At 45.3% G+C, this 22,865-nt stretch overlaps 7 protein-coding genes across 7 annotated transcripts; 5 read left to right on the forward strand and 2 right to left on the reverse strand.

Annotated features, from left to right (window-relative positions):
* Positions 1–1,671: 1,671 nt before the first annotated feature.
* Positions 1,672–3,511, reverse strand: DFL_007537 (uncharacterized protein; the record flags this gene model as incomplete). Its single annotated transcript, XM_067637135.1, has 3 exons — positions 1,672–2,953; positions 3,020–3,233; positions 3,307–3,511. 3 exons carry the CDS (start codon positions 3,509–3,511, stop codon positions 1,672–1,674), a joined length of 1,701 nt encoding a protein of 566 aa, XP_067488682.1.
* Positions 3,512–8,289: 4,778 nt separating this feature from the next.
* Positions 8,290–9,180, reverse strand: DFL_007538 (uncharacterized protein; the record flags this gene model as incomplete). Its single annotated transcript, XM_067637136.1, has 2 exons — positions 8,290–8,984; positions 9,048–9,180. 2 exons carry the CDS (start codon positions 9,178–9,180, stop codon positions 8,290–8,292), a joined length of 828 nt encoding a protein of 275 aa, XP_067488683.1.
* A 2,679-nt stretch (positions 9,181–11,859) lies between these two features.
* On the forward strand, positions 11,860–12,488 carry DFL_007539 (uncharacterized protein; the record flags this gene model as incomplete). Its single annotated transcript, XM_067637137.1, has 2 exons — positions 11,860–12,009; positions 12,105–12,488. 2 exons carry the CDS (start codon positions 11,860–11,862, stop codon positions 12,486–12,488), a joined length of 534 nt encoding a protein of 177 aa, XP_067488684.1.
* Positions 12,489–13,643: 1,155 nt separating this feature from the next.
* On the forward strand, positions 13,644–14,375 carry DFL_007540 (uncharacterized protein; the record flags this gene model as incomplete). The annotated part of the gene is made up of 1 exon (XM_067637139.1): positions 13,644–14,375. The coding sequence occupies one exon, from the start codon at positions 13,644–13,646 to the stop codon at positions 14,373–14,375; it is 732 nt and encodes a 243-aa protein (XP_067488685.1).
* A 1,809-nt stretch (positions 14,376–16,184) lies between these two features.
* Positions 16,185–17,487, forward strand: DFL_007541 (uncharacterized protein; the record flags this gene model as incomplete). The annotated part of the gene is made up of 4 exons (XM_067637140.1): positions 16,185–16,245; positions 16,349–16,431; positions 16,500–16,804; positions 16,905–17,487. 4 exons carry the CDS (start codon positions 16,185–16,187, stop codon positions 17,485–17,487), a joined length of 1,032 nt encoding a protein of 343 aa, XP_067488686.1.
* A 989-nt stretch (positions 17,488–18,476) lies between these two features.
* DFL_007542 (uncharacterized protein) lies at positions 18,477–21,271 on the forward strand (the record flags this gene model as incomplete). Its single annotated transcript, XM_067637141.1, has 6 exons — positions 18,477–18,714; positions 19,123–19,469; positions 19,527–20,232; positions 20,306–20,446; positions 20,507–20,694; positions 20,765–21,271. The coding sequence occupies 6 exons, from the start codon at positions 18,477–18,479 to the stop codon at positions 21,269–21,271; spliced, it is 2,127 nt and encodes a 708-aa protein (XP_067488687.1).
* A 1,011-nt stretch (positions 21,272–22,282) lies between these two features.
* DFL_007543 (uncharacterized protein) lies at positions 22,283–22,819 on the forward strand (the record flags this gene model as incomplete). Its single annotated transcript, XM_067637142.1, has 1 exon — positions 22,283–22,819. One exon carries the CDS (start codon positions 22,283–22,285, stop codon positions 22,817–22,819), a length of 537 nt encoding a protein of 178 aa, XP_067488688.1.
* Positions 22,820–22,865: the final 46 nt, after the last annotated feature.

Genomic DNA, 22,865 nt, shown 5'->3' on the forward strand with positions numbered 1-22,865 from the left:
GCACGTTTTCTGCAAATTCTGCAAAGCCCAGTCTGTCTAAAGCCTTTAAGGGCTCCACATAAAACTGGGCAGCTGGGCAAACGTACTATAACGTTTAAAAACGTTACCAAACCCAGTCTTTTCACCGTTTGAAAATGAAATCTTTTAAGCAACCGATGATGAAATCAAAATCTATTTTTGCGAAAGCTAGTCCCTTGAGGTTGACATTTTTACATAAAATTTTGAAAATATTTTAAACGAAGCGCTCCCCCCACCTGTATCAGTGTGTTAAAGGGCTCTTAGGTTTATAAGGTTGGGGGTGCATCTCGGCTTCGTTGCAAGATTCAAAAGTAACCCAAGATCCGCCCAGAGTCGAAGACTGATCCTTCACATAAAAAACTTCCGATGACTAAGCGCCTAATATAAGTGATATTTTCGACTGCATTCATTGTTTTATATACCAGAACTTTCAAAGAACAGCACTACGGGATAGACAAAACCAAAGCAAGTTTCTATGCCGACATATAAGAACTGGGATTAATGATAGTATCATTCATGATACCACTGAGAAGGACTTGACCAACACTCATGATAGTATTCAACAGCTGTCTTCGAATTACTTCGCATCCAAGGGATGAATCGATCGGCTTTCGAAAACCCCAAACCTCCCTAAGGGAAAGACCTGTTATGATCTTTCCCTAGTCAACCGGTCATCTCTGTTTCGACAGAAGTTTTATATCGACGTCGACTTCAAACACCCAAATCGTCTTGTTATGACTTCAAAAGGCCTTGAAGAAGTCTTCGAGACCTAAGGGAGTTCTCTAAAACCCATCAAGTTCCCTACAGCATCTAGGTCTATGTACGGGACCATATCAATACTTGTCCCGTCACCAAGCTCCTCAACTATGGGTCGACCCTAGTACTGGTCTGGCAAGCCCTAGTACTATAGTTATCAAACCGACTCACAAAACCTTACGGAAGCTTAAAGACCTGTTGGAAACCCAACCTGAGCTTTATAATCAAAATGGAAGAGGCCGGTGAAGAATTCAACCACTCCACTGGTACTAATTCACTACCATTCAACCCACCCGCCGTCGCTTGAATTCATGAAGGACCCAGCGATGCCTTCATACTCGATTTTGGGGTCGTCTATCCAGTCTCGGAATCAGATCTCCACGATGCGCTCCTAAGCACAGAGTACTTATATACCGGTTTCGGCAGTTAAGGTTCGTGCATCCCATTCTATCCTTAAGTCACGGGACAATGTTAACATCTCGCAAGGGAACCCTAGCCCAATGACGGCTACGGACGCAAAACATAAATAAAATCGGATAGTAGTATATCAATTGATATATGAAATGTCATATTAACACGCAAGCGCTCAACCAGAGGCCTCCAAAGTGGTATAAAATCGCTTCGCCTCGAACAAAAACGCTCGAATCTCAAAAAGCAGACATATGAGGAAAATATAGCGATACATAAAAGAAATCATCTGTATGTACAAGAAAATCCGTTATAACAAAAAATATCATAGGGTTATAAAGGGGTATATTAATGGATCAAATAAGAAAAAAGGAACAAAGCCGAGTTCAAACAGAAATCTTTCTTGGAGAGGCTTTATATCATCTCTATCAAGTATCTCTTTCAGATATATAAAAAGATATATCCGGAGGGGGGAGGAAATCATGCTATTTAAGAAAACATATATCCGATTCTCTTCCAGAAAGGAGCGTTCTTTCTCCTCTCCATCTCCTTGTTATGCTCTTCCCAATCGATCTCCCTACGACCGGCATCGAGATCAATCTGGTCAAGAGACCTCCATCCCTCACGCTTCCAGAAATAACCAACAGCCCAGAAGAAGAGAGTGATGAAGAAAGCCAAGAACTGCTTGAAGAAACCTTCGGCAGTGTTGAGCTCACCGCCACCACGTGGTGGGTACAAGGCAACGTAGAACTGAGCGATCAAGACGATGACATTAATGGCCAAACCGATCCAGGAACCGACAACACCGAAGATAGCCTTGAATGGGATTTCGTCGAGGGTACGACCTTGGTGAGCCCATGCGGCACGGAAACGGATGTGGCAGAGACAGATGGAACCCCAGGTGAAGAGGGCAGAGAGACCGGACAAAGCCAAGAGCCAGTCGAAAATCTCAACACCCTGTGGAGCGAGACCGATGTAGGCGAGACCACCCATGGAGATGATAAGAATGGTAGCTGGGAGTGGACGGCCGGCACGATCAACATAGGCGAAGATTTTTGGGGCATACCCTTGTTCAGCCAAGGCGCACAAGGTACGGGAAGCACCGAAGACACCAGAGTTACCAATGGAGACGACAGAGACGAGGATAACAACGTTGAGGAAGGAGGCATATCCAGGAATACCAGCACGGTTGGCGACAAGGACCATAGGAGAAGCAGTGGTATCGATGAAGTTTCCGGAACCGAAAAGCTGCGGGTCGTTGGATGGGATCAAGAAACCGATGAAGAGAAGGGAGAGAACGTAGAAGAGGGTGATACGCCAGAAGACCTGCTTGACAGCAGATGGGAGTGACTTGAGAGGAGTCTTCGACTCAGCAGCGGCAAGACCGACAAGCTCAGTTCCGGCGAAGGAGAAAGCGGCAGTGACGAAAACACCACAGAAACCACGGAATCCATTCCTGAATGCACCTGGATCGTACCAATTTCTGGCTCCCCAGTATTCGTGGAATTGACCGTTGGATGGACCACCACCGAGAGTGAAGATTAAACCGGCGAACAAGAAACTGATGACAGCGGCAAGCTTGAGCACACTGGTCCAGAATTCTTCTTCACCATATCCAAGGACACCGAAGACGTTGACGAGGACAATGACGACCAAGAACATAGTATACCAGATGGCCGGACTTAGGTCATCACGCCAGAAACGAATACATTCCGAAGCGACGATAATTTCGAAGGGGAGAATTGTAGCCCATTGAGCGAAGTAGCACCAACTATTCAACAAAACGGTGGTTAGTTCGCTTGTACTGTTTTTTCTTGGACAACATCACACGACATACCCCATAGCAAAACCCCAAGAAGGATCAACGAAGCGGGACGAGTAGGTGTAGAAACCACCAGATACTGGATACATAATAGCGAGTTCACCGAGAGCGTAGACGACGTTGAAAATCATGACACCGATAATCATGAAATCGATAACCAAGGAAGCGGGGCCACCAGTGGCCAAGGCACCACCGGAACCGACGAAGAGACCAGCACCAATAGATCCACCTGTTCATCATCGTTAGTATCCGTTGTCACCGATCTGGCGATGATTTTTTGAAAAAAGATGGTTTCGACATACCAATGGCAATCATGTTCATATGCCTGGTCTTCAGGGTCTGGTTAAGCTGATTGTGCTTATCCGTCAATGTACGGGGCTTGAACGACTCTGGGGTACAACCCATCCTCGTCCAAAAGCTGATGTTGGCATTGTAGTCGTCGAAGGCTTCTGCTGAAGGAGGCGAACTCTTCACCTCCGTATCATCAAAAACTGGCTTTGCGGCCATCTTGTCCGGGCAAGAGCAAACAGCGACACGCGAACGCTGCCTCTTTATTTCTAAAAAGAATTTAAGAAGGGATGAAAGGGAGGGTAGGGTCGCGGTTTGTCGAGTTAATTCTTCCTCTTCACAATTGAGGGTGGAAGAACAAGTAAATGTTGAGGGATACTGAGAAGAATATCTGAGCAACGGAAGAGAAGAACAGCGACCAGACCACCGCTATATAAAAGAACTTCTGGAAGTCTAGATGATACCATCTCCACACCTTCCTATCTGTTGCTCACTAAACCAGCTTTGCGGTCTTGGGATTAGTCTGGTGGTTCCTAATCTCGGTAGACACCTGTTTCTTCTTGTCGCCGATGGCAGGAAAAAACTTCAGGATAACATCCTAGTCCCGTTGCGAATTGCCATCGAGCTTGGGGTCAACATAGTTGCCTTATCGCATAAAGCTAACATTCGTGGTACCATGTCGCCCACCCACCTCTTCTCAAGGAACATTTCGAATTCCAGAATACCACACTAGTCCGCGGTGAGTGGCGACAAATTAGTCTAACTCCCTGACATACATTCGCTAGATGAGCATTATGCACGAAAACCGAAGGTGGAAACACTACCGCCAAGAATATGTGGTTCGGGGGTGGTCTTGTGGATGTTTTTGATCGAAAGCAGTTACTGGACCGTTCTCCCGCAGAACTTCCTGATATCGAGCGATCCAATTCCCAAATCCTCACCAAAAGCTGACTGACTGCTTCTTGGGCATTGGTTGATTTCGAAACCTCACCATTCCGATTGGGGGAAAACATGACCACAGATTGGAAGAAAATATGCTGCTTCACACTTCGCCTTCCCCAAAAAATGCCACATGTTTGTCAGTTCAACCTTCGGATACAAGGGGGGTTTCATGTGAACCATGCGGCTTACTCGTATCTGAAGGGCCTTGTGTACTTGTCCAGCCAGCAGAAGATCCGCAGCTTGCCTTCTTGCTAAAACATCCTGGATTGGATCAGAACGTCATCAGGCTTTTAGGCTCCGAATACCAAGTGCTTGGAAGAAACTCTTGGTATTTTCTTTAAGCGCAGGGTGCTTTTTATGGTCCGTCGCTTGTCTGCCGAGGTGCCGAGAAGCGATGCCAGGACTCCCCAGCATGCCGCCAAGAGATCAAGCAGGTAGGTGTTTTGCTGAACCATGGCAATCGAAGCTTTGGTGCTGCACAAGTCTAAGGCTTGGAAGTTCTGAGGCAACCCAAGGTGATACGAGGTACATGTACCTGATCTGTAGGTGCTTTCCCTTTTTTCTCCCATTTCCCACTATCTGAATTTGCGATTTTTTGTTCCTTCTCGACGCTCCGACAAAACTTCCGCCAATGCAGAAATTTTTTTTTTCTCCTTTGCAGAGTTACGGTTTCAAAATTCCCACAAGGCAGCCTCAAAGGAAATCTGCGTTGTTGGAGGTAAAAAACACTCAGCCAATTATCGTGAAAAACTTTCCCACCAAGTATAGGCAGACGCCGCAATGTCACGTTAGGATAACACTTTGTATTTTCCACAGGAAGAAGGGGAACAGAAGAGACATCGAAACCAGAAAAGGAATAAACTTAAAAATCCCACGGAAGAACATGGATTAACCCATCTTCAGTGGGGTCCGGACTACCCGCCTGTCGCCAATTCCCCACCGATTTGTTAGGCATCCAGAACATAATCGCTGGGCGTACAGGCGACCAAGAAATTTAAGGTGCCTTCGGATTTCAAGCTTCTAACGAAACTCCACCACCGAACACTAAACAAGGGAAAGCTAGACATTCATTCAAGCTGAAATTCACGAAAGGTTAGACTCGGGTTCGAAGTTCAGCCACTTTTCCCCATACATATCTGCCAAATGATATCCGACCATGGGCATATCTTACATGCATCTGTATGTCGCGCTGCAACCAAGCCGCCAAGCGCGCCCAGTTGTCAGTCTATCAACGCCTCCAAGGGTAGCCTTCGGGCGAATGCATGGATGTTGATAGCGGTTAGTTGTCTCTTGTGTCTTTTTCGATAATCTTCCATATCAGTTTTTGGGAAGCATAACGGAGTTGAATTCCTAAATGGGATATAGATGCGGCTTAGCGGTGGATTATATTGAGGCAAAAAGAGATAGAGTAAGTGTATATGTGCGGGACCCGTCGATATGCGCGTGCACGAACATCATGGCTTCCGCGTGGTCAAACTTTCATGACTTGACTGCCATGGCTAATCTCGATATCCCATTGTTATTACGCAATGAAATTTTAATATAACAGAGGAGATACAAAACAATACAACGCCTCCGGCGAGATGCGACGACCTGTCGTACAGACATAAAGTGGAGAAAGCATATGTGAGATATTTTATTTCATTTTTTGATGACAATTATATGCATACTTTGGGTTCGTATCTGTGTGGAACTACCGACTATCACTTGATACAATGCCCTATTTCCCAAGATCCCAAGATATATCGATACGATACGATACGATTACATCTCGGTCTCACAGTCAGCTCAAATCCCAGCCTCCCTTTCGTAACCGCCCCTCGTGTTATTTCTGTGGAGATCGATATTTAAACCCCACAGATGAGACCTTGATATTATCTAACCGTTACAACGGTGGCGACTCTGCCTGTGCCAGCTACGCAGCCCCTCAAGTTTATTTTCCGTCGGGGTTTCCGAATGTGTACGCACCATGCGTATTTTGAGTTATCCGTCGGCACCGGTCCTGTGCTATGAAGCCATTCAGCGAGATCGAGATGCTTTTTGTTCGTCACAAGATATCTATATTCGTTTTTTTAGGTGACGACTTGTGCTATGCTTTACGCCTCCTCCCAAGCCAAAGCATCTCGGGCTTGGGAGAATGGCTTTTTACCGAAGGATAGGATGATAATTTGATAATTGTTAGTAGTAGAATTTCACATGATATCACCTGATGGAATTACCCTCAGCTAAAGTTGAATGGGCTTTTTAAAAATCCGAAAACCAAAAAAGTGGCTACCTAGATACCAAGAGACGCAATAATACGGTGGTTTGCGGGTGAGGTCGGTTACAACATACCAACCAACTCCTCACGAGCCCTCAAGCCTCTTCCCACTCTCTCCAACACAAAGTTAATGATATCCGTCACAGCCAAATGGTTCGGAACCCGGAATCCTCCACGATATTTTTTCTTTCTTCGCATCCACTGCCTTGGGAGATACAATCCCAGATCGAATGAACAAAGGACCGAAGGCGACTGCAGGATTCACGTTAACCGGTTATCGGATTACATAAATCACAACACAAGCATCCCACAGGGTCCAACATGTTACAAAGGCACCACGATTTTTGGCAGTATATTGGAATCAGCAAGTAAAACTCCAGGAATAACTAGCGTAAGGCCTTCAAAGTAAGAAGAAGATCATTGAGACATCCGGGGAATCCTTCCCAGCACGTCCCTTTTCTCGCCTACAACGTCCAGGTTAGTCTGGTTCTAAATACTTTTATTTTCTAGAACCCGGGCCAAGAAAAAGCTGTAACTGTCACGAGTCAAATCGGGAAGGTACAACTACAGATTGTATGCCTCAACCGGCCACCGCCTCACGATGGTTTTTTAAGCTTAGTTTGACATTTGCATGAAAGGGGTGTTCTATTCGTTTCGTTATACGAGAAAACCAGGCGCACGAGATCAGTTGCCTTGTTCGGAATTGTTACTGCATGTGTCCACCAAGGTCATGCTGGCACGCGAATTCGATTCGATTGCATACCCTCCGAAATTAGGCATAAGTAACTTAACTCAGACCCTTTCTATCGTATTGACGCCTCTTGGGGGGTGAATCTGGGGTAAACCGTGTTTTAAGGTTAGAACCGGAAATGGTAGGTAGACGTTTTTGATTTCTTTTTTCTCTCTCTGTTTTGTTGACAGCCTGGGACGGTCATGCATGCGACGCCTCTGGACTCCTAGCTATGCGTTATTTTGCCACGAAATATGGGGACTCGTCAACTTCGACGCTGGATTAATATTTGACTTTGTTTTTTTAGGTGGGTGTCAAGATTCTTGGAACCTATCCCCCTTTGCATAGGCGGGTGGGTTCGGATCCAAGCAGGAGAAAAGAATGTAGTAATTACCATTTGATATCGTGCGATCCAGATCCGATGGATCGGGGGTGGGTAGAAAGGTCTACCGTGGCGAAAGGATGGACACGCGAGTAGAGTCGTTCCCGCCTCCCGCTTGATTGCATTAATCGGGTGGTTCCACCGAGATGGTGTATGGGTCTTAGTCCGGAATCCGGATGGAAGTATATGTTAGTACTTTTTGGGGGTAACGGATTACATGTGATTAAAGATAGATCAGCATTGTCAGTGGCGTATCATGATATCTAATGGGGCGTAGCTGGTTTGTCTCAACGGCTCTGGATCTAGAAACGTAAACGTTTGGGAGAGCTGAGAGGTCAGCGATTGAATCGCCATTATCAGATCAATTCTTTTTCTTTTTTTTTTTTAGGTTACAAAGGGTAAATGAGCACACGACTGGTTTCAAAAATTCATTTTTAGATGCTGTAGGCAAATTACTTAATTATATTACCTTTGACCATAAAACGACTCCCATGAACTAAACTACCTCCAGTAAAAACACCCCCAAAAGAGAACTTCAAGAAAGAAAGGAAAACACAGAGAGAAAGAGAACAAACAGCATGAGCTCCAAAGATCACCCGATAACAGAGTCTTCCTAATTACTTACAATCCAGTCTCGTAGAACTAGTATTCACAAAAGGCCGTCCTAACTACAATCTCATCCCTCACTTCGCCTTCTTCGCCTCAGCCTCCGCAGCCGCAAGATGCCATGCGAACAGCCTCCTGAACGTCGCCTTCCCACCGGCTTCAATCACATCCCCATGACAAGGAATGATCCTATCAAACTCCCATCCATCAATAACCTTCGCACTCCTATTAAAGCTGGCTCTTCCTTTGCTACTAGCTCCATACCACAAAAGCCTCTGCTGACTCTTCCCAGCCAAAGAAGTAAACAAATGCATAGAAACCTTCGTCCAAAACCCCTTAGTGGCATCAATATCCGTCTTTGAAAATTGTTCTTTCGCCGGTAGATTAAACAATAAATCCGCTTCGATCACAGTTCCGGACGGTTTATGCAATAAAGCGATTTCATGGCTCAGATGGCCGTCCCAGTATTCGAGCTCGAAGTCTTGAGTGAAGTCTTCCGGTAGAACCAGGGAGTTCTTGTTCGCAGGGTTATATGAGAAGTCGAAGGGGACGTCTTCGTTGCCTTGCTTTTGACGCTTTTGGTAGAGAACCGTGGGGCCGATTACTCGGGCGGTTGGGTAGGCGGCTTTCCACGGTCCGATGTTGAGGTGGTGTTCGATATCCGGTGCGACGATGTAGGAAACTTGCCCGCCAAGGGAGGTGACGGTTGAGGCTACTTCTTCGGTTAGTGCGGTGGGGGAGAAGACGACGAGGCCGCCGGATGATAGTTTGGCTATTGAAGGGGTGTGTTAGTAGGTACTTTGAATATGAAGTGCATAGGGTATGGGAGATGTACTGATTGTGGCCCTACCGCCGAGTTTGATGAGACCGACGCGGAGGAAGGGAACGGAGACTGTGGTGATTGCATCAGTGACTTGTCTGATGACAGTTGTTTTGGATGGATCGGCGCTCCAGAGTTTGGACGACATGATGATATCAATATTAATTGCTGTACTGGATGATAAGGTAGGTTGGTTTATAGAAGTGATATTCGTGATATCTGAATGTTTGGAATAGGATATTGATGAGGGTATTTGTATGGTTGTTATAAACTTGTGGAAGCATTTGAGTCCATTGAAGTTCGATCCCGGTACTTTTATAGCCACCTTCCCTTCATTCCAACTTTACAACAATCACCCCGGTCTGATTGATAATGCAGATTTTAATCATATGTACCAATGAAGGTGGAAGAAGTGGAGGAGGAGAAAGAGTAATCAGCCACAAAGAATAAGCTTCCCAAAGTCCGAATTTCCGGGTGAGCCGTCGGTGTGGTTTTTTTTCTCTCATGCGACCGTTTAATTCTCAACGTTTAGATCTCAGAAGAAATGACGTTTTCTCTGCGAGTTAAGTGGATGTAAAGTCCGTCGCTTACAGACGCTAGCAGGGGTTCAACGGGGGAATTCTTTGGCGAAGCCACTTAAGACTTCGGATTTGCTGACTTCACGGGCATCGGTGCCTACCTCTAAGAACAATTGAGGCTTAGATTTCTGTCGGTTCTGAGGCTCTGGATGTTGGAGATGCCGAGTATGAGTAATTCTAGAGAATCTAGACCTTTTCTATACATTTTTATATGAACGGAGAGCCAGTATACCGGGGCCGATATTGAAGTTAGAAACCAAATTGAACAGACTTTGTGCTTGAATATTTCGGCTCCACTTGCAAGAATTGGACGGTCGCGCCGAACCGTTGGAGATTAATAATCGGGGGAAATTGCTTGGCTTGCAGAGACAGCTGGCTGTGAGCTCTGTCAGCACGTCCCGTCGATATCGCTGTCAGCGAGTATTAAGTATACGGGACTGCTTTTGAAAATTTGTAAATACTGAGGTGTCGACGTCGAATCGGTCCTGAAGCTTCTTTTTCATGATCAAAAAGGAACCGGCTTTCAGATCGAGGACCAAATATGCATAAAGTTCCTCCAGTAATCATGCGGTTTTTATTTGTTTTTCTACTTCTAGTTAATTGGCTATATAGCCGTATCCACCATCTGATGGCAGTAATGATACTAATGCTGAAATCAAAGCGATTTGGATGAGAATTGACCGCAGGGGATGAGGTTCGTGAACTGACGACCATCGCAAATTCGGTGGCGGTGTTGTGGCAGTTAACTAATCAACACACGATGGGATCATGAGAGGCTCGGGCATATCAATGATATTTACTAGCCATGTATTCTACAAATGATGTGCTACTGAAAAATTCATCTTATCTCTACTGGGAGACCGTAAGTACGAAGTGAGTAAATCGTGTCTATGCATCTTTACTGGAGTTTCATGTTCGGTTTGATATGATATTCAGGGATTCCTGCAGGTGACCGTTGAGCGGATATTTACAGACAGACATGGTCACCACGTTTCCGTTCCATGGACACCATCGGCCGGTCGGAATCCGTTTTTCTATGTCTATCCGATTCATCTTTCATGAAAATTAATAAAAATTGGTAAATTTTGGGACGGAAGGGAGTAAAATCTGGGGAGAAAAGACGCCATGGGACAGACACATCTGACCACTCAGAGGCCCATGTGGTCCTCCCACAACACCACCTTTTGAACATGTTTGACAACTCTAGATATCCGTTTTCGGAAGGGTAGCGAGAGTATTGCCTGGCCAACGACGAGTAGCCCATGTTCGCGGGAAAAATAGCCAGCGCTTCAACATCCAACAGCTTCTTCGCCCTGCTGACAGTCAAGATTCTATAGAGTATTGTAAGGTAAAAGTACCGCTGTGGGGTTCAAAACAAACCAGCTGATGCAGGGCAGCTGTCGAGGTCAGAAGAAAAAAAAAAATATTAAGTTGAAGTCCGTTCCTGGATTTGTCTTCGTCTGCATGATACATATCTCCACCTTTTTCTCTTTCTCTGACTCGATCGATTAAATTCTTTGGCGCAGAAGACTATTATATTTAATATTGTCTTGGAGCATAAGGGAACGGTTGGACCCTTTATAGTTAAGGATAAGGATAAGGATCAGGAAGGAAGTCTGTATATGACGACGATATAATAAGAGACCTATACTCCGCATCTCATCGCATCTCCCACTTCCGCTTTTATCTTTCCTCTGTCGCAATTGCTTGGTTGCATGGCATAGTATATTATACTTACCTCTTTCATAGTTGCTACTTTGCTTGACCTCTTCGCCGTCGAATTACTGCAGTAATTGCCGACATCGCATCGTCTCGCCGGTAAGTACCATACATGTCTTCGTAGTCGCAGTTGATTCGCCTGCTGCAACGAAGCGTCAGCTAGCAACCGACCAACCCAGCCTTCCTACTTTCGGCCATTTGTTGCTAACCAATTGCCCTTGCTCCTGCTCCTCCGAATCGCATCTTTTGCGACTTCTAGATATCCTTCTCTTTTTCACAACTTCAACTTCCTTCAATTCGATTTTAAGTCGATCGCATCGGTTTCCGAAGACGTCGCTCTTGCTTGCAGCTGCAAGAGTTCCCACCTTGCCGAATCCCGACAAGGTCTTTTTTCGTCCCCGCGCCGCTACGGATATCTGCAGCTAAACAAGGTCCACCACCGGATACGGAAACCCACCAAATAAAAGTCCCATTCCATCATCTTGCATTAAACATCACGATAATATTATCGCGATACATATTCAATCAAGATGTTCTTCGAAAAGACTACTCTCTGGTTCTTTAGAATCGTACAATGGTGTCTTTGTGTCGCTCTTCTCGGTATCTCGGGCTACCTCGTCAATGAGTACGCCAAAGCCCACTCTCGGGTTCCACCTGAGGTCTGGTTGCCCTGCATCACCGTAAGTACCTCCATAGCCTCCAATTGACATATACCTACTTAGGTATATACCGGCGAAAATTTTTTTTTTTTTTTTTTCTAATAAAATACTACTAGTCCGCCTTCGCAATCTGTATCCTCTTCTACTCCATCACCCTCCTCTGCTGCCTCGGCCGTCTCCTCCTGCACATCGCCGCCTTCTTCGACTTCTGCTTCATGGTCACCTACATCGCCGCTGTCGTTCTAAACCGTTACAACTTCCACCAAGATGGTACTCAGAACCGAACATGGCAGAGCTTGACCTGGATTAGACAACAAGCCGGGATTGATAACCATGGTAGCAAGAACTTGCCATTGGTTAAGGCTATGGTGGGGCTGACGACTACCTTGATGGTTTTGTATATTCTTACGACTTTGTTGTGTATTAATCTGGCGAGGTTGGCTGATGAGAAGCATGAGGAAAAGACGGGGCACAGGAGGAGGTCTACTAGTCGTGTTTAGATCTGCGATTTAGCATGACACGCGGATTCTAGACGAAATTCGACGATACGGGAGCATTTGCTCCGGGTCTCTCGATATTATGAAAATGTTCTTTTTATGTGGTGGATTTCGGATGGATTTCGAGGTTTCCTTTGTCATATTCGGATCAGCTTTTATGTTTTTATGATACCTCACTCTGGGTTCCTTTTTTTGTCGCTTTTACCTATACCTACGGCCGAATATCTAGATTTTCGGAGACAGGATTATATCGGATTCACGCAGGACTAATGGTTCTTTCTTCTAGCATTATGATGATGTGGGAGATGGGGTATGTTAATGAGGTTGCCTTTCCTTTATCATGTTTTTTGATGGGTGTATTCATGTAAATAATACTTTGAAATACTATCGCTTTGAATGATACAGTCACTACAATTATCCTGAATTTCTCAGAACCAATGATTGATCTGATCAGATAATGTGATATGCGGCTATATATATCTCGCCAAGACAACACCAAGAAACGTTGGATCCAACACAGATTTGGCTGCAATGCTACCTATTTTAAGGATATTTCCAACATTTTTACAACATAACGTGCAATCTATTCCATTCAAGCTGTTGTTACCCATCTCCTTTCTTTAGAAGCAGATACTCAAGAAAAGAAGAAGCATCTTCAAATCTTACAACTTGACGATAGGGCGGATTAGCATTGAGAAGGTTTCATCTCAGACATATCCATCTCTTGGCTCTCGCGAAATAATCTATTTTTTTAAATCAGTCAGCTCTTTTTTTCCCTAATCTGGGTGGATTACCCTTTTAGGTTCGGTGTCTATAGAGGGTTGACTCGGGAGTTTAAAAAAGGGTGAAAGCCGGTAGTAACCTTATAAGGCTGTCTCTGTTTCTCTTTAACGAATTTTTTTTAACTACCTCAAGGCGGAGGGTGCCGTGGTAAACGACAGAGAGGGGTTTATATACCCTGATAAAAGAAGGAGGGAGGGATCAAGGGATCGATTTGAAGGAGCTTTGGATTGGAGACGATATTGTATACTTACTTATTCCTTCAAGTCTTCCATCATCGATGAATATCGCGATATCGTATCTTTATACCTACGACGACGAATACGGGATCTACCTCCTTTGTACTTGCGGTAACGACTACTTCGTTTTATACTCACAATGAGAATTTCAATGCCACTGCCACCAACGGATCCCATAACCCCCCCAGAATCCGAACCAGAACCTCTCCTCCCATTATATACACCCTCCACCACCCTTCCACCAGCATACACCACCCACCGATCCGATAGATTACTACTTTACTCCTCGTCCTCATCATCACAATCACTAAAATCCGAAGAATTATCCGAAAAAGAACAAAGAACAACAGGAAAACTACCATTATTCTCCATAACCGGCCACACCCGTCTAAAAATCCACAACTACCTCCGCCTCATCCACCGCCTCCTCTTCTGTTTTTTGCTGTTAAACACCGCCTTATTCGCACTAATAGTCTACAACCTCGACGAAACCTCCCTCCTCACGATCCCCGGCGCAGAAGATAGAATATGTCCATGCCCCCTCCAACAATTAAACTACCCACCACCTGTACCAAGGGAATACGGCTCTGTAGCATTATCAGGGAGATGGGCTGCGGTGGGGGAGTGTTATGCGTTTTTGAATAAGGGCGTTGGGGTACTTGAGAGAAAGGAGTACGAGAAATTGGGGGTTTGGAGGGAGTGTGTTGAGGAAGTTGGAAAGGTTAGGGAGTGGAGGGAGTGGGCTATGTGGGTGGCTATACCGGTTATGTGTGTGGTTGAGGCGGTGGCGGCGTGGAGTTGGTGGTGGTGTTTGAGGGAGGTGGAGAGGGAGGAGGAGCAAGAGGGAGTACAGAAGAGGGGAAAGGTTTGAAAGGCAATAATGGTGGTGTGAAGTTGATTCGGAGGCATGATCTATACTAATTGCGCAACTTATTCGTGCATGTGCAGTTTGGGTTGATTTCTTTTGGAGGGTTGGATGTGGGAGGGGTGGGGGAGTTGTAATATGGCCGTGCATTGTATAATGCTCTAGATTATGTTGGAGTAGTGTATATTATAACGAGTATACTAAACTCCGTGTCTTTTCGCATGCTATCTACTTGTTAAATGTTGCGTCAGAAGTTGTCTATAACAGATCCCACTAGGATGTAGGGGGCGACGACAACTACGCCGCAATTGCAATTATACTATATATGTTATAGAGGCATTTATTCGGAAGGAAAGGAAAGGGTGTAACTAATTTTAGTGGCTTTGTATGGATGGAAGCATTTTACTGTTATTACTGCTTAGGAAGTACTTACATTTGCAACAGTTCCGCGACCCGGGCGTGAACGAATATTAACATCTTTTCGTTTGTGCAACTGTGCGCAGCGAGGTGCTATTGATCAATTGATTTACGAGAACGGTGGGAGCTCAATGGCAAATGCCATGGTGGCTTTTAAGCTGTGCACCGTATATCTGGTGTTTGATAGAGGTATACGGTAGACAACTCCTCCGTTTGTGACGTCTAAGTACAACATATTGAGACCAAGGTATACAGGGATGTTCATATATTTGCGGGCATTTGAATTTTACAGCGGCGAGTTCGTCTGGGTAACAGGTTCGCAGTCGGATCTGCCAGTGCGGCACGGAGCGAAAGGCCTGTAAAGCCTGGGGTTTTTATGTCTATGTAATCCAGATTCGAGGCTAGGGTTTTCCCACTGCGAGTGCGAATTCGACTGCGAAGCAGCTTTTGTTTGAGCTTCTTCAAAGCGGGTAGCGAGCACGTAACATATCAAGTTGTAGAACGATTGTCTGCTAAATGTAGGAGCTGGGAAGTACTGGGTGTTATTTGTATAACTGCTCGAGCTAACCCCTTTTTTTTTTTTTTTTTTAATAAAAAATTAAAAGATTAACGTTTTTTTATTGGGATATCAAGAAGCGCAGGGACGCCAGTATATATTATTAACTAATATTCTGAGTTCGATTGATATGGGATCCTCAATCGATAAATCTGGGGCGAGAAGTACTACTATTCCTAGTTTTAACCAGCTGGGTCAGGGATCACACATATGAGGGATTTTATTTTGAAGAGAAGTGAAAAAATGTCGTGATTCGTGATGCAGTCGAACGATGGAATCGGAGTCGGGGTCTTGCAGGAATACATAGGTTAACAAACTTTACAAATCGTTAGTGAGGAGTAATCTTCGTGAATTTAAATTACGAATGCTGCCGGGTATACTCGGTCGACTGTAGGATCATGCTTTCGATCGAACTTAATGCTACGACTTAATGCTATCCAGAGAATGCGCAAGGATTAACAAACGGCCGTGGGATTGAGGGAGGTATCCCAAACAGGACTAACCTGCACTGCTGTAGAACGACCAATCACATATCGGTCAATTGGCTAATTGGGTCCTTCGTTGAGCTCATCTATTGCCTCGAGAATTTCCGTGTTCGACGTATTGCAGTTGGGTAGTAGCATGAACATTAACTCGCACCGGATGTCTAATCATGGGTTCTCTATATCAACGTAGCTTCGAGATATCAACCCTGGATTTCTATATAAGATCACACTCCCATCTTCTACTCAGTCGATTCTCCCTCAGCACTAAGCATCGTTTCCCATTCACAATACAATCTATAAATACACGTATACGATTTCCAATTATATTTTTTGAGTTTGCTCCAACGATAAATCAAAATGCCAGTTCTCGTTCCAAAGTCTTTGAGAATATCTAATGAGAGTGGAAGGGACGGAACTAGTAAGCTTTAAAACTTCCTAAATGAATTTTGACCTCAAGAAAAACATGAAGCCGCCTGTGCCTCTCATATTTTCATGGTGCTAATGGCTTTGCGTCTTCTCAGCCAAGGAGACAAGTGTCTACGGATATGACCTCCTCTACGGAACCTCTTATGCATCATATGTTGCCCCAACCGGCGCATGGAACGTAAGTATTGATAATGCAAACACCGCTTCTTGGAGCGCCATCTAACAGCTCCTTATCGATATATCTAGTTCGTTTGGTTCCAAGCCGCAGACGGCTCTATCAAGCAAGCTAGATGGTATGGCGAATGGAGTATCACCACCATCCTTGCACCTGGAATAGCCGTTCTCCACACCCCACTTAGTGCCATATTGTGGGGACCTCAAGACACCATTCGTCTCTACTACCTTAACCCACAATTCGAACTCCAGGAATGGTGCTGGGACACCAAGAACGGCTCTGATAACAAGTACGGTGGTGCTTTGAATGGTGCTGGGGTCAGGGTTGCGCCATACAGCAAGCTCGGTGCTATCGCTTTTGGAGATTTCAATCTCCGGTATGTTTTCAAGTCTTCGCTGACAATTTTGAATGCTATGGTCTCGTTTTGTGGGATCTCAGATCGGTCTATAGCCTGACTAACACATTTGAATACGTAGTGTCTACTATCAAGGAACCAACAACAAGATCGAGGAGTACGCCTACGGCGGTGGCCAAGGCTGGAGGAAGGGCGCCACCCTCCCCGGAGACGCACTCCCAGGAACCTATCTCTCCTTCGTCAACCGTAACGCATGGGATGCTAGCCCGCCATCCATCCGCGGCTACTTCCAAACCGTCACCGGTTCTCTCGCCGAACAAGTCTGGGAAAGCGGTGGCGGCTGGACAATTGGCAACTTCTCTATCCCCTCCGCTCCATTCCTCACTCCAATTGCAGCTACCTCCTCAGCCGAGAAGGACTTCCCCAAGATTCACGTTTACTGGCTCAGCGTGGATTCTACGATTATTGAGTCTGTTAACTGGCGTGGATGGAGGGCGCCAAAGGAGATTGATAATATTAACATTGTCAATGGACATATTTCTGCCACAAGTTTTACTAGGGGTGATAAGAATGTTGATGTTAGGATTTATGGTACTGCGCAGTTGAATGTGCTGTTTGAGAGGATCTCCAGGTATAGTGTTTGGGAGAAGATTCATAGTATTAGCGTTGGAAGGGAGGTTACTCTCGAGGTTTTGGGAGCTTGAATTGGAAGTTGGATGAAGGGTATCGGAAGAAAAGGTCTTGATTTTCTTTTTGATCATGTTTGATTTCGACTTGTCAGGAGAGCTTGTAACTATGGAGCACTTTTTGTAAGAGACTGTGTTGATAGATGTTGCAATTTGAGGTTGCCATTCGTTCATTGACTATTGATTGACTTCCACCGTCGACGGTTTGGAAGGGAACCGCTGCAATCTTAGTTTTGTATATCAATCGCAAAAATTTGTTACTGCCAACCTTACCTCCTAGGTTTGGTAGTATTAAATTGATAAACCTCCGAACTGGCACAGACGTCAGCACCTCTAGACCGGCCTACGCGATAGGACCTAGGCCTCTTGACTTTATCGTCTGCACACCTCTTTTAAGTATCGACTCTGGCCAGAGACGTCAATGAGCTGGCGAGTAGGAGCGGGATTTAGCATTAAATGCCCTCAACTTCCTGTGACGGAATTTTCCTCAGGATGCATGACATCACATCCTCGCCCATGGCCACCCACACTGGCCAGGCCAAGCTAGCTTGGCAGCCCTGTGTCGATGCACGATGGGTAGACGTAAGCTCAGACATCTGATGTTCGAATTCCGAATGCTGCATCTAAGGTTAGAGATGTTACCTTACCTACAATCCTACTAGTCCGTACGAAAGACTGGAGGGCCGTGCGAGCCGTCCCTGAGTTTGGAGCAACCATTGTGCCAATTGCGTTGGAAATGCATATGGAGTTCCTAGAATTCCTGAGGTTTACTCCTCAGCTCTGGAGATTATTCTGCGAAACTTCGGCATTGCCCATCCGGGTTTGAAAACCGTAGGAAGTTCGAAAATTATAAGATCGACCGGCGTGCGCTCCATTTCTTCTGGGCCGATCGAATAGATATTTCTTGCAGGCGCTTGGAGTAGAAACAAATCATTTTGGAGCTCGTTCTTCGCATTGGTCCTCAATTAATCGAGCAGATACCGACTGGATTTATTTTCACTTCTACAATGATACCCCCCAAAATCCAACAGCTTTGTGCCTCAAAATCGTCAGTAACATCGCTGATGAACGAGGACCCGGACCTCACACCGTCGAAAGCCTATGACAAAGTCGCTCCTGAGAAACTGCCTGTAATATTCGCACAGAAACATTCAGCAAAATCTAACAAGGATGATTACAGAAATGTGTTGGAGGAAGATATGGAGGCTGCAAAAAGCTGCGGAAACTTTGATGGGACGGAGCCTAGTAAGCTCTTTTTAAAAGTATGAAAAAAAAATTTTGAAAAAAGTTTGAAAAATTTTTTTTTTTTTTCGTAATTGCATTAGTATGGTTTCTGTTATAATTCACGGTGCAACTTAATTAACCTCGACGGGGGTGTTTCTTTTTCTAGATATTTTACCATGTCCTTCGTACTCTGGAAAACGACCCGCAAGCTGGAGTTGTGTCGCCTAGCTTGATGGGTAGCACAGGTGTTCTACCTCTGACTGTTATATCAATGTAAGAGTTCTCTTCTTTCCATCGGTTCGTGGGTGAAGGTATCAGAACCTTTTAGTTCCGACGGGCTTACAAAATAACTAAATCGGAAAACTATTTTACTGATAAATAGAATTCCGGATATAATGCGCCATTACGCAAATCTAATTGTCAAAGCAGAATCATCTATAATTCTAGCAACAAACTTTTGGGCAGCCTCTCATGCCTCCCACATCATTACTGATGCCCTCAGGGAACTTTCAAAACGGAGGGTAAAAGCAGACCTACCTCCGGTCGATGTAAAGATTCTATACGATAGAGGAAACCTAAAACAACTGTTAAAAAACCATCTCAATAGTAAAGAGAAAGATTATAACGGTGAGAAAGTACAGATTCCGAAGCAGGGAGAGGTGCAAGGGATTACACTGCAGGTTCTGAATTTTCATATTCCGCTGGTGGGGACTTTTCATGCGAAATGGATGGTCGTTGATGGGAAGATTGCGGTGTTGAATAGCAATAATATCCAGGTTGGTAACCTTTTCTTATACAAGTCAGCTTGTTCTCGCGCTGATGGGAATCACTAGGACGTTGCAAATTTGGAGATGATGTGTCACTATGAGGGTGCCATAGTTGACTCCTTTTATGACTCCGCTATGATCTCGTGGGATAGTGCGCTCAAACCATCCCTCGGAGTCCATAAATTCTTCGAGGAGGATGCGGCGAGGCGGCATTTTGGGTTCTCGAATTCTCACACCATTTCAAAAACGATTGGAGACAGTGTAAGCCAGAAAACAAAAGAGTTTAGGGCGGAGTATCTCAAGAGGCATGAAAACAATGAAAGTGAGTTCTTAGGGAGAGATGGCAGAGATATGGTACCGTTTGCTGTTCAGCTGGGGGCGTCTCGCCCTAGGAAAAATCATGAACAACCGAACCATGGCAGCTCATTTAGCAATTCGGGGGGCGAGTACAATCGCGGACCTCTGGGTACAGGCGGGTCTCCAGTACCCGACCATAACCGGCAAGAACAGATAGTCGATGCCGAAGTACCACCACTTAAAGATCAAGCGGCCTCAAGCACAGGCCATATCGGGAGAACAATTGCAACGGAGGAGGGCCAAGATGAAGTTGCAAAAGTACTAAACCAAGCAGCTGAGGATAATACGCCAGAAGAAGGACAAAATATGGCTTCTGCTGATGCTTCCAAAATTGAATACGATAGTATTTTATCAGCAGAAGCGGAAAGGGTACAAGGATTTCTTAGAACGTTAGAAGGTCTAACTAAACATTTAAGTATGTTGCCAACATATATCTAGTTAAATTTTTGACGAATTTGTTTGCATGTGTGCTAAATAAGCATTTTTAGATACCACGATCCAGCCAAATACTAGAGGAACATTAACTCATTTCGGTCAAGAGGCCTATATCAGGGATTTCAACCCCTATATCCTTCACCCGCGCCACAAGCCATTTCCCATTGCTATGGTGAACAGGCGTCCTTTTGGCTGTAAGTTGTCTTGTCAGTGGTATAATGCTATAAAGTACTGATAATGTGGTTCTGTTAAAGCCCCGGGCCACCAGTCAGTTAGAGTTCCCCAGAATGAAGCTTGGACAGCTGCCATTCGTCTAGCCGAGACACAAGTGTTCATCCAAACGCCGGACTTGAATGCGTCTCTCTTGGTAAAAGAAATTCTAGATGCAGTGAGGAGGGGCATTGAAGTTGTTCTGTACCTGACCCTGGGGTATAATGATGCTGTGAGTTAACATTGAGAATCCAAGGAATTGTTGCATGTCGTTGGTGGCACGTTAGACTAATATCAACCAGGGTGAACTCCTGCCTTTTCAAAACGGCACTAATGAGCAAATAGTTTGTTCGCTGTTTGGGATCCTAACGTCGGAAGAGGAGAAAGAAAGATTGAAGGTATATTGGTATACTGCTAAAGATATGCGAGCCCCAATTCATGCCAAAACGAAACAGAGGACATCGCACATCAAACTCATGGTAGTCGACGGCCATATTGGGATCCATGGCAGTGGGAACCAAGATACACAAAGTTGGTATCACAGCCAAGAAACAAATTTAATGATTGATAGTAAGGAAGTTGTCCAAGAATGGCTGTGGGGTATTCGATCAAACCAAAACACTCATATTTGGGGGAGAGTTGATAACGACGGTATTTGGAGAGCAAAAGAAGGAAGAGGCGATGTAGCAGGTGGGTATAGCTCCGGTGATCAAATTCCAGGAGCTATAGGAGGGGCGAAAATAAAGTTTGGCTGGATGAAAGGTATCAAAGGTGCCATTGAGCGGGTCCAGGGTGTCGGCGGTTTCTAGGAAGGCCTGGCCAACTAACGCAGTAGATGTTAATTACTACGGAGTACTTCCAGGTTGTATTTCTCTCCAGTGTCTTTCGGATTTGTTGCATTTAGGTATCTGTTCGCTTCGACATCTCTGTATATGGCTAACCCCTCTGAACTCGCCTCTTGTAATTGCTTTAGAAATGAGTTGGTTTACATTCATCATATCGTGGCTTGCCTTCGTAGAATGGACATTGTGAAGCTTTTCTCCAGGAAGTAACATCGAACATCTATGTTAAAATATCTTTAGAATCGACTGCCAACAATCATCGATCACCCCCACGCAAAGACTATATTTGGTTGACGAGATCTGGTCGACAGATAGGCTGGAAGCGAGAAGCTGCAGCCGCGCGGTCTGACGTCAACCGAAGCCAAGCATCTGCCATGATAGTTTAGCTCGAGGCTGTTCAAAACGATCTGTGAGTGTCGATGAAGGCAACCCTTGCATGTAGATGTACATATGCTTGACTACCAGAATTTTTCCTCTGTGAAACGATAGGCCCCCTGCAGCGAAGCTTCGGCCTTTTTTGACTTGAGCATTCGCCTTGGCCAAGCTTGGCTGGAGAAAGAATGCCAGGGGTTGGCTCCCAGACTCACGGAAACGAGTAGTCTAGCAAGCATTATGTCAGGGGTCCGATTCAGCGAGCAATTTAATTGGTTCAAAAGCGGCCAATTGCTGGGCCCATTTTTAGCCCACCCCCGCCATCTTTAGAGCAGATTGAAACTTGGTTTCGGCCACACACTTTTCCTGCTTAAGCGCCTGATTATTGTTTTGAATCAAGTTTATGTCCGCCGTAGATGACCCACCGAGAACAAACAATGGGGATCACGTTTCAAACTTTAGGTCCACGTTCTATTTCTCCAATATTTATATTTCATACCTGACTCCCGAGTTGAAACTGTATATCAGATTCATTCGCCCGTGGTTATCCCTTCAAAACGGCACATCTGCCGACGGTGCAACGCCTCTCTTGCTGTTCATGCGACCATGTCAAATTCTCCCGTGGATTCGAGGCCAGTCGTACCATCGTTATCTTCGCAGACGAACCCCTCTATTACTCCAGATGTCAGGTCTGCGGAACATGAATCGGTGAATATGGCACCGGCCATACAGCAAACAAACACAGATCTCGACGTAAATCGAGTTGAGGCTATACCTTCGGCCCCTCCTCCTGCCTACATTCCACCCCCTGAGTGCCGTACCTCACGAATTTACGATTATGGAGATTTAGAGCTGAATAATCGTCACGACAACGATCCTGAACGTGCAGTCCCACCCCCGCCATATACTGGCCCATCCAGAGATCAGGCAGTCGTTATTTACAGCCACACTTCTCCCTCAGGCGATGCGACGGCTACGGTATATTACCCCACGATGGAATCATACATGAAGGCTTCAAAGCGTCGAAGACTTTATGGAGCGGTAACTCTTGCCGCATTTATCATTGTGGGAATAATTCTTTTGGGGAGCTTGATTGCTCGACAAAATATGGGAGGGTCAACTGATACAGCTGACCTAAATTAATCTGGGGATCTTACCCAGAGAGTCGCGGGAGATCGCATAAACCCAC

This window comes from Arthrobotrys flagrans (assembly GCF_004000055.1).
Source record: "Arthrobotrys flagrans strain CBS H-5679 chromosome Unknown unitig_8, whole genome shotgun sequence".
Classification (NCBI taxonomy): Eukaryota; Fungi; Ascomycota; class Orbiliomycetes; order Orbiliales; family Orbiliaceae; genus Arthrobotrys; species Arthrobotrys flagrans.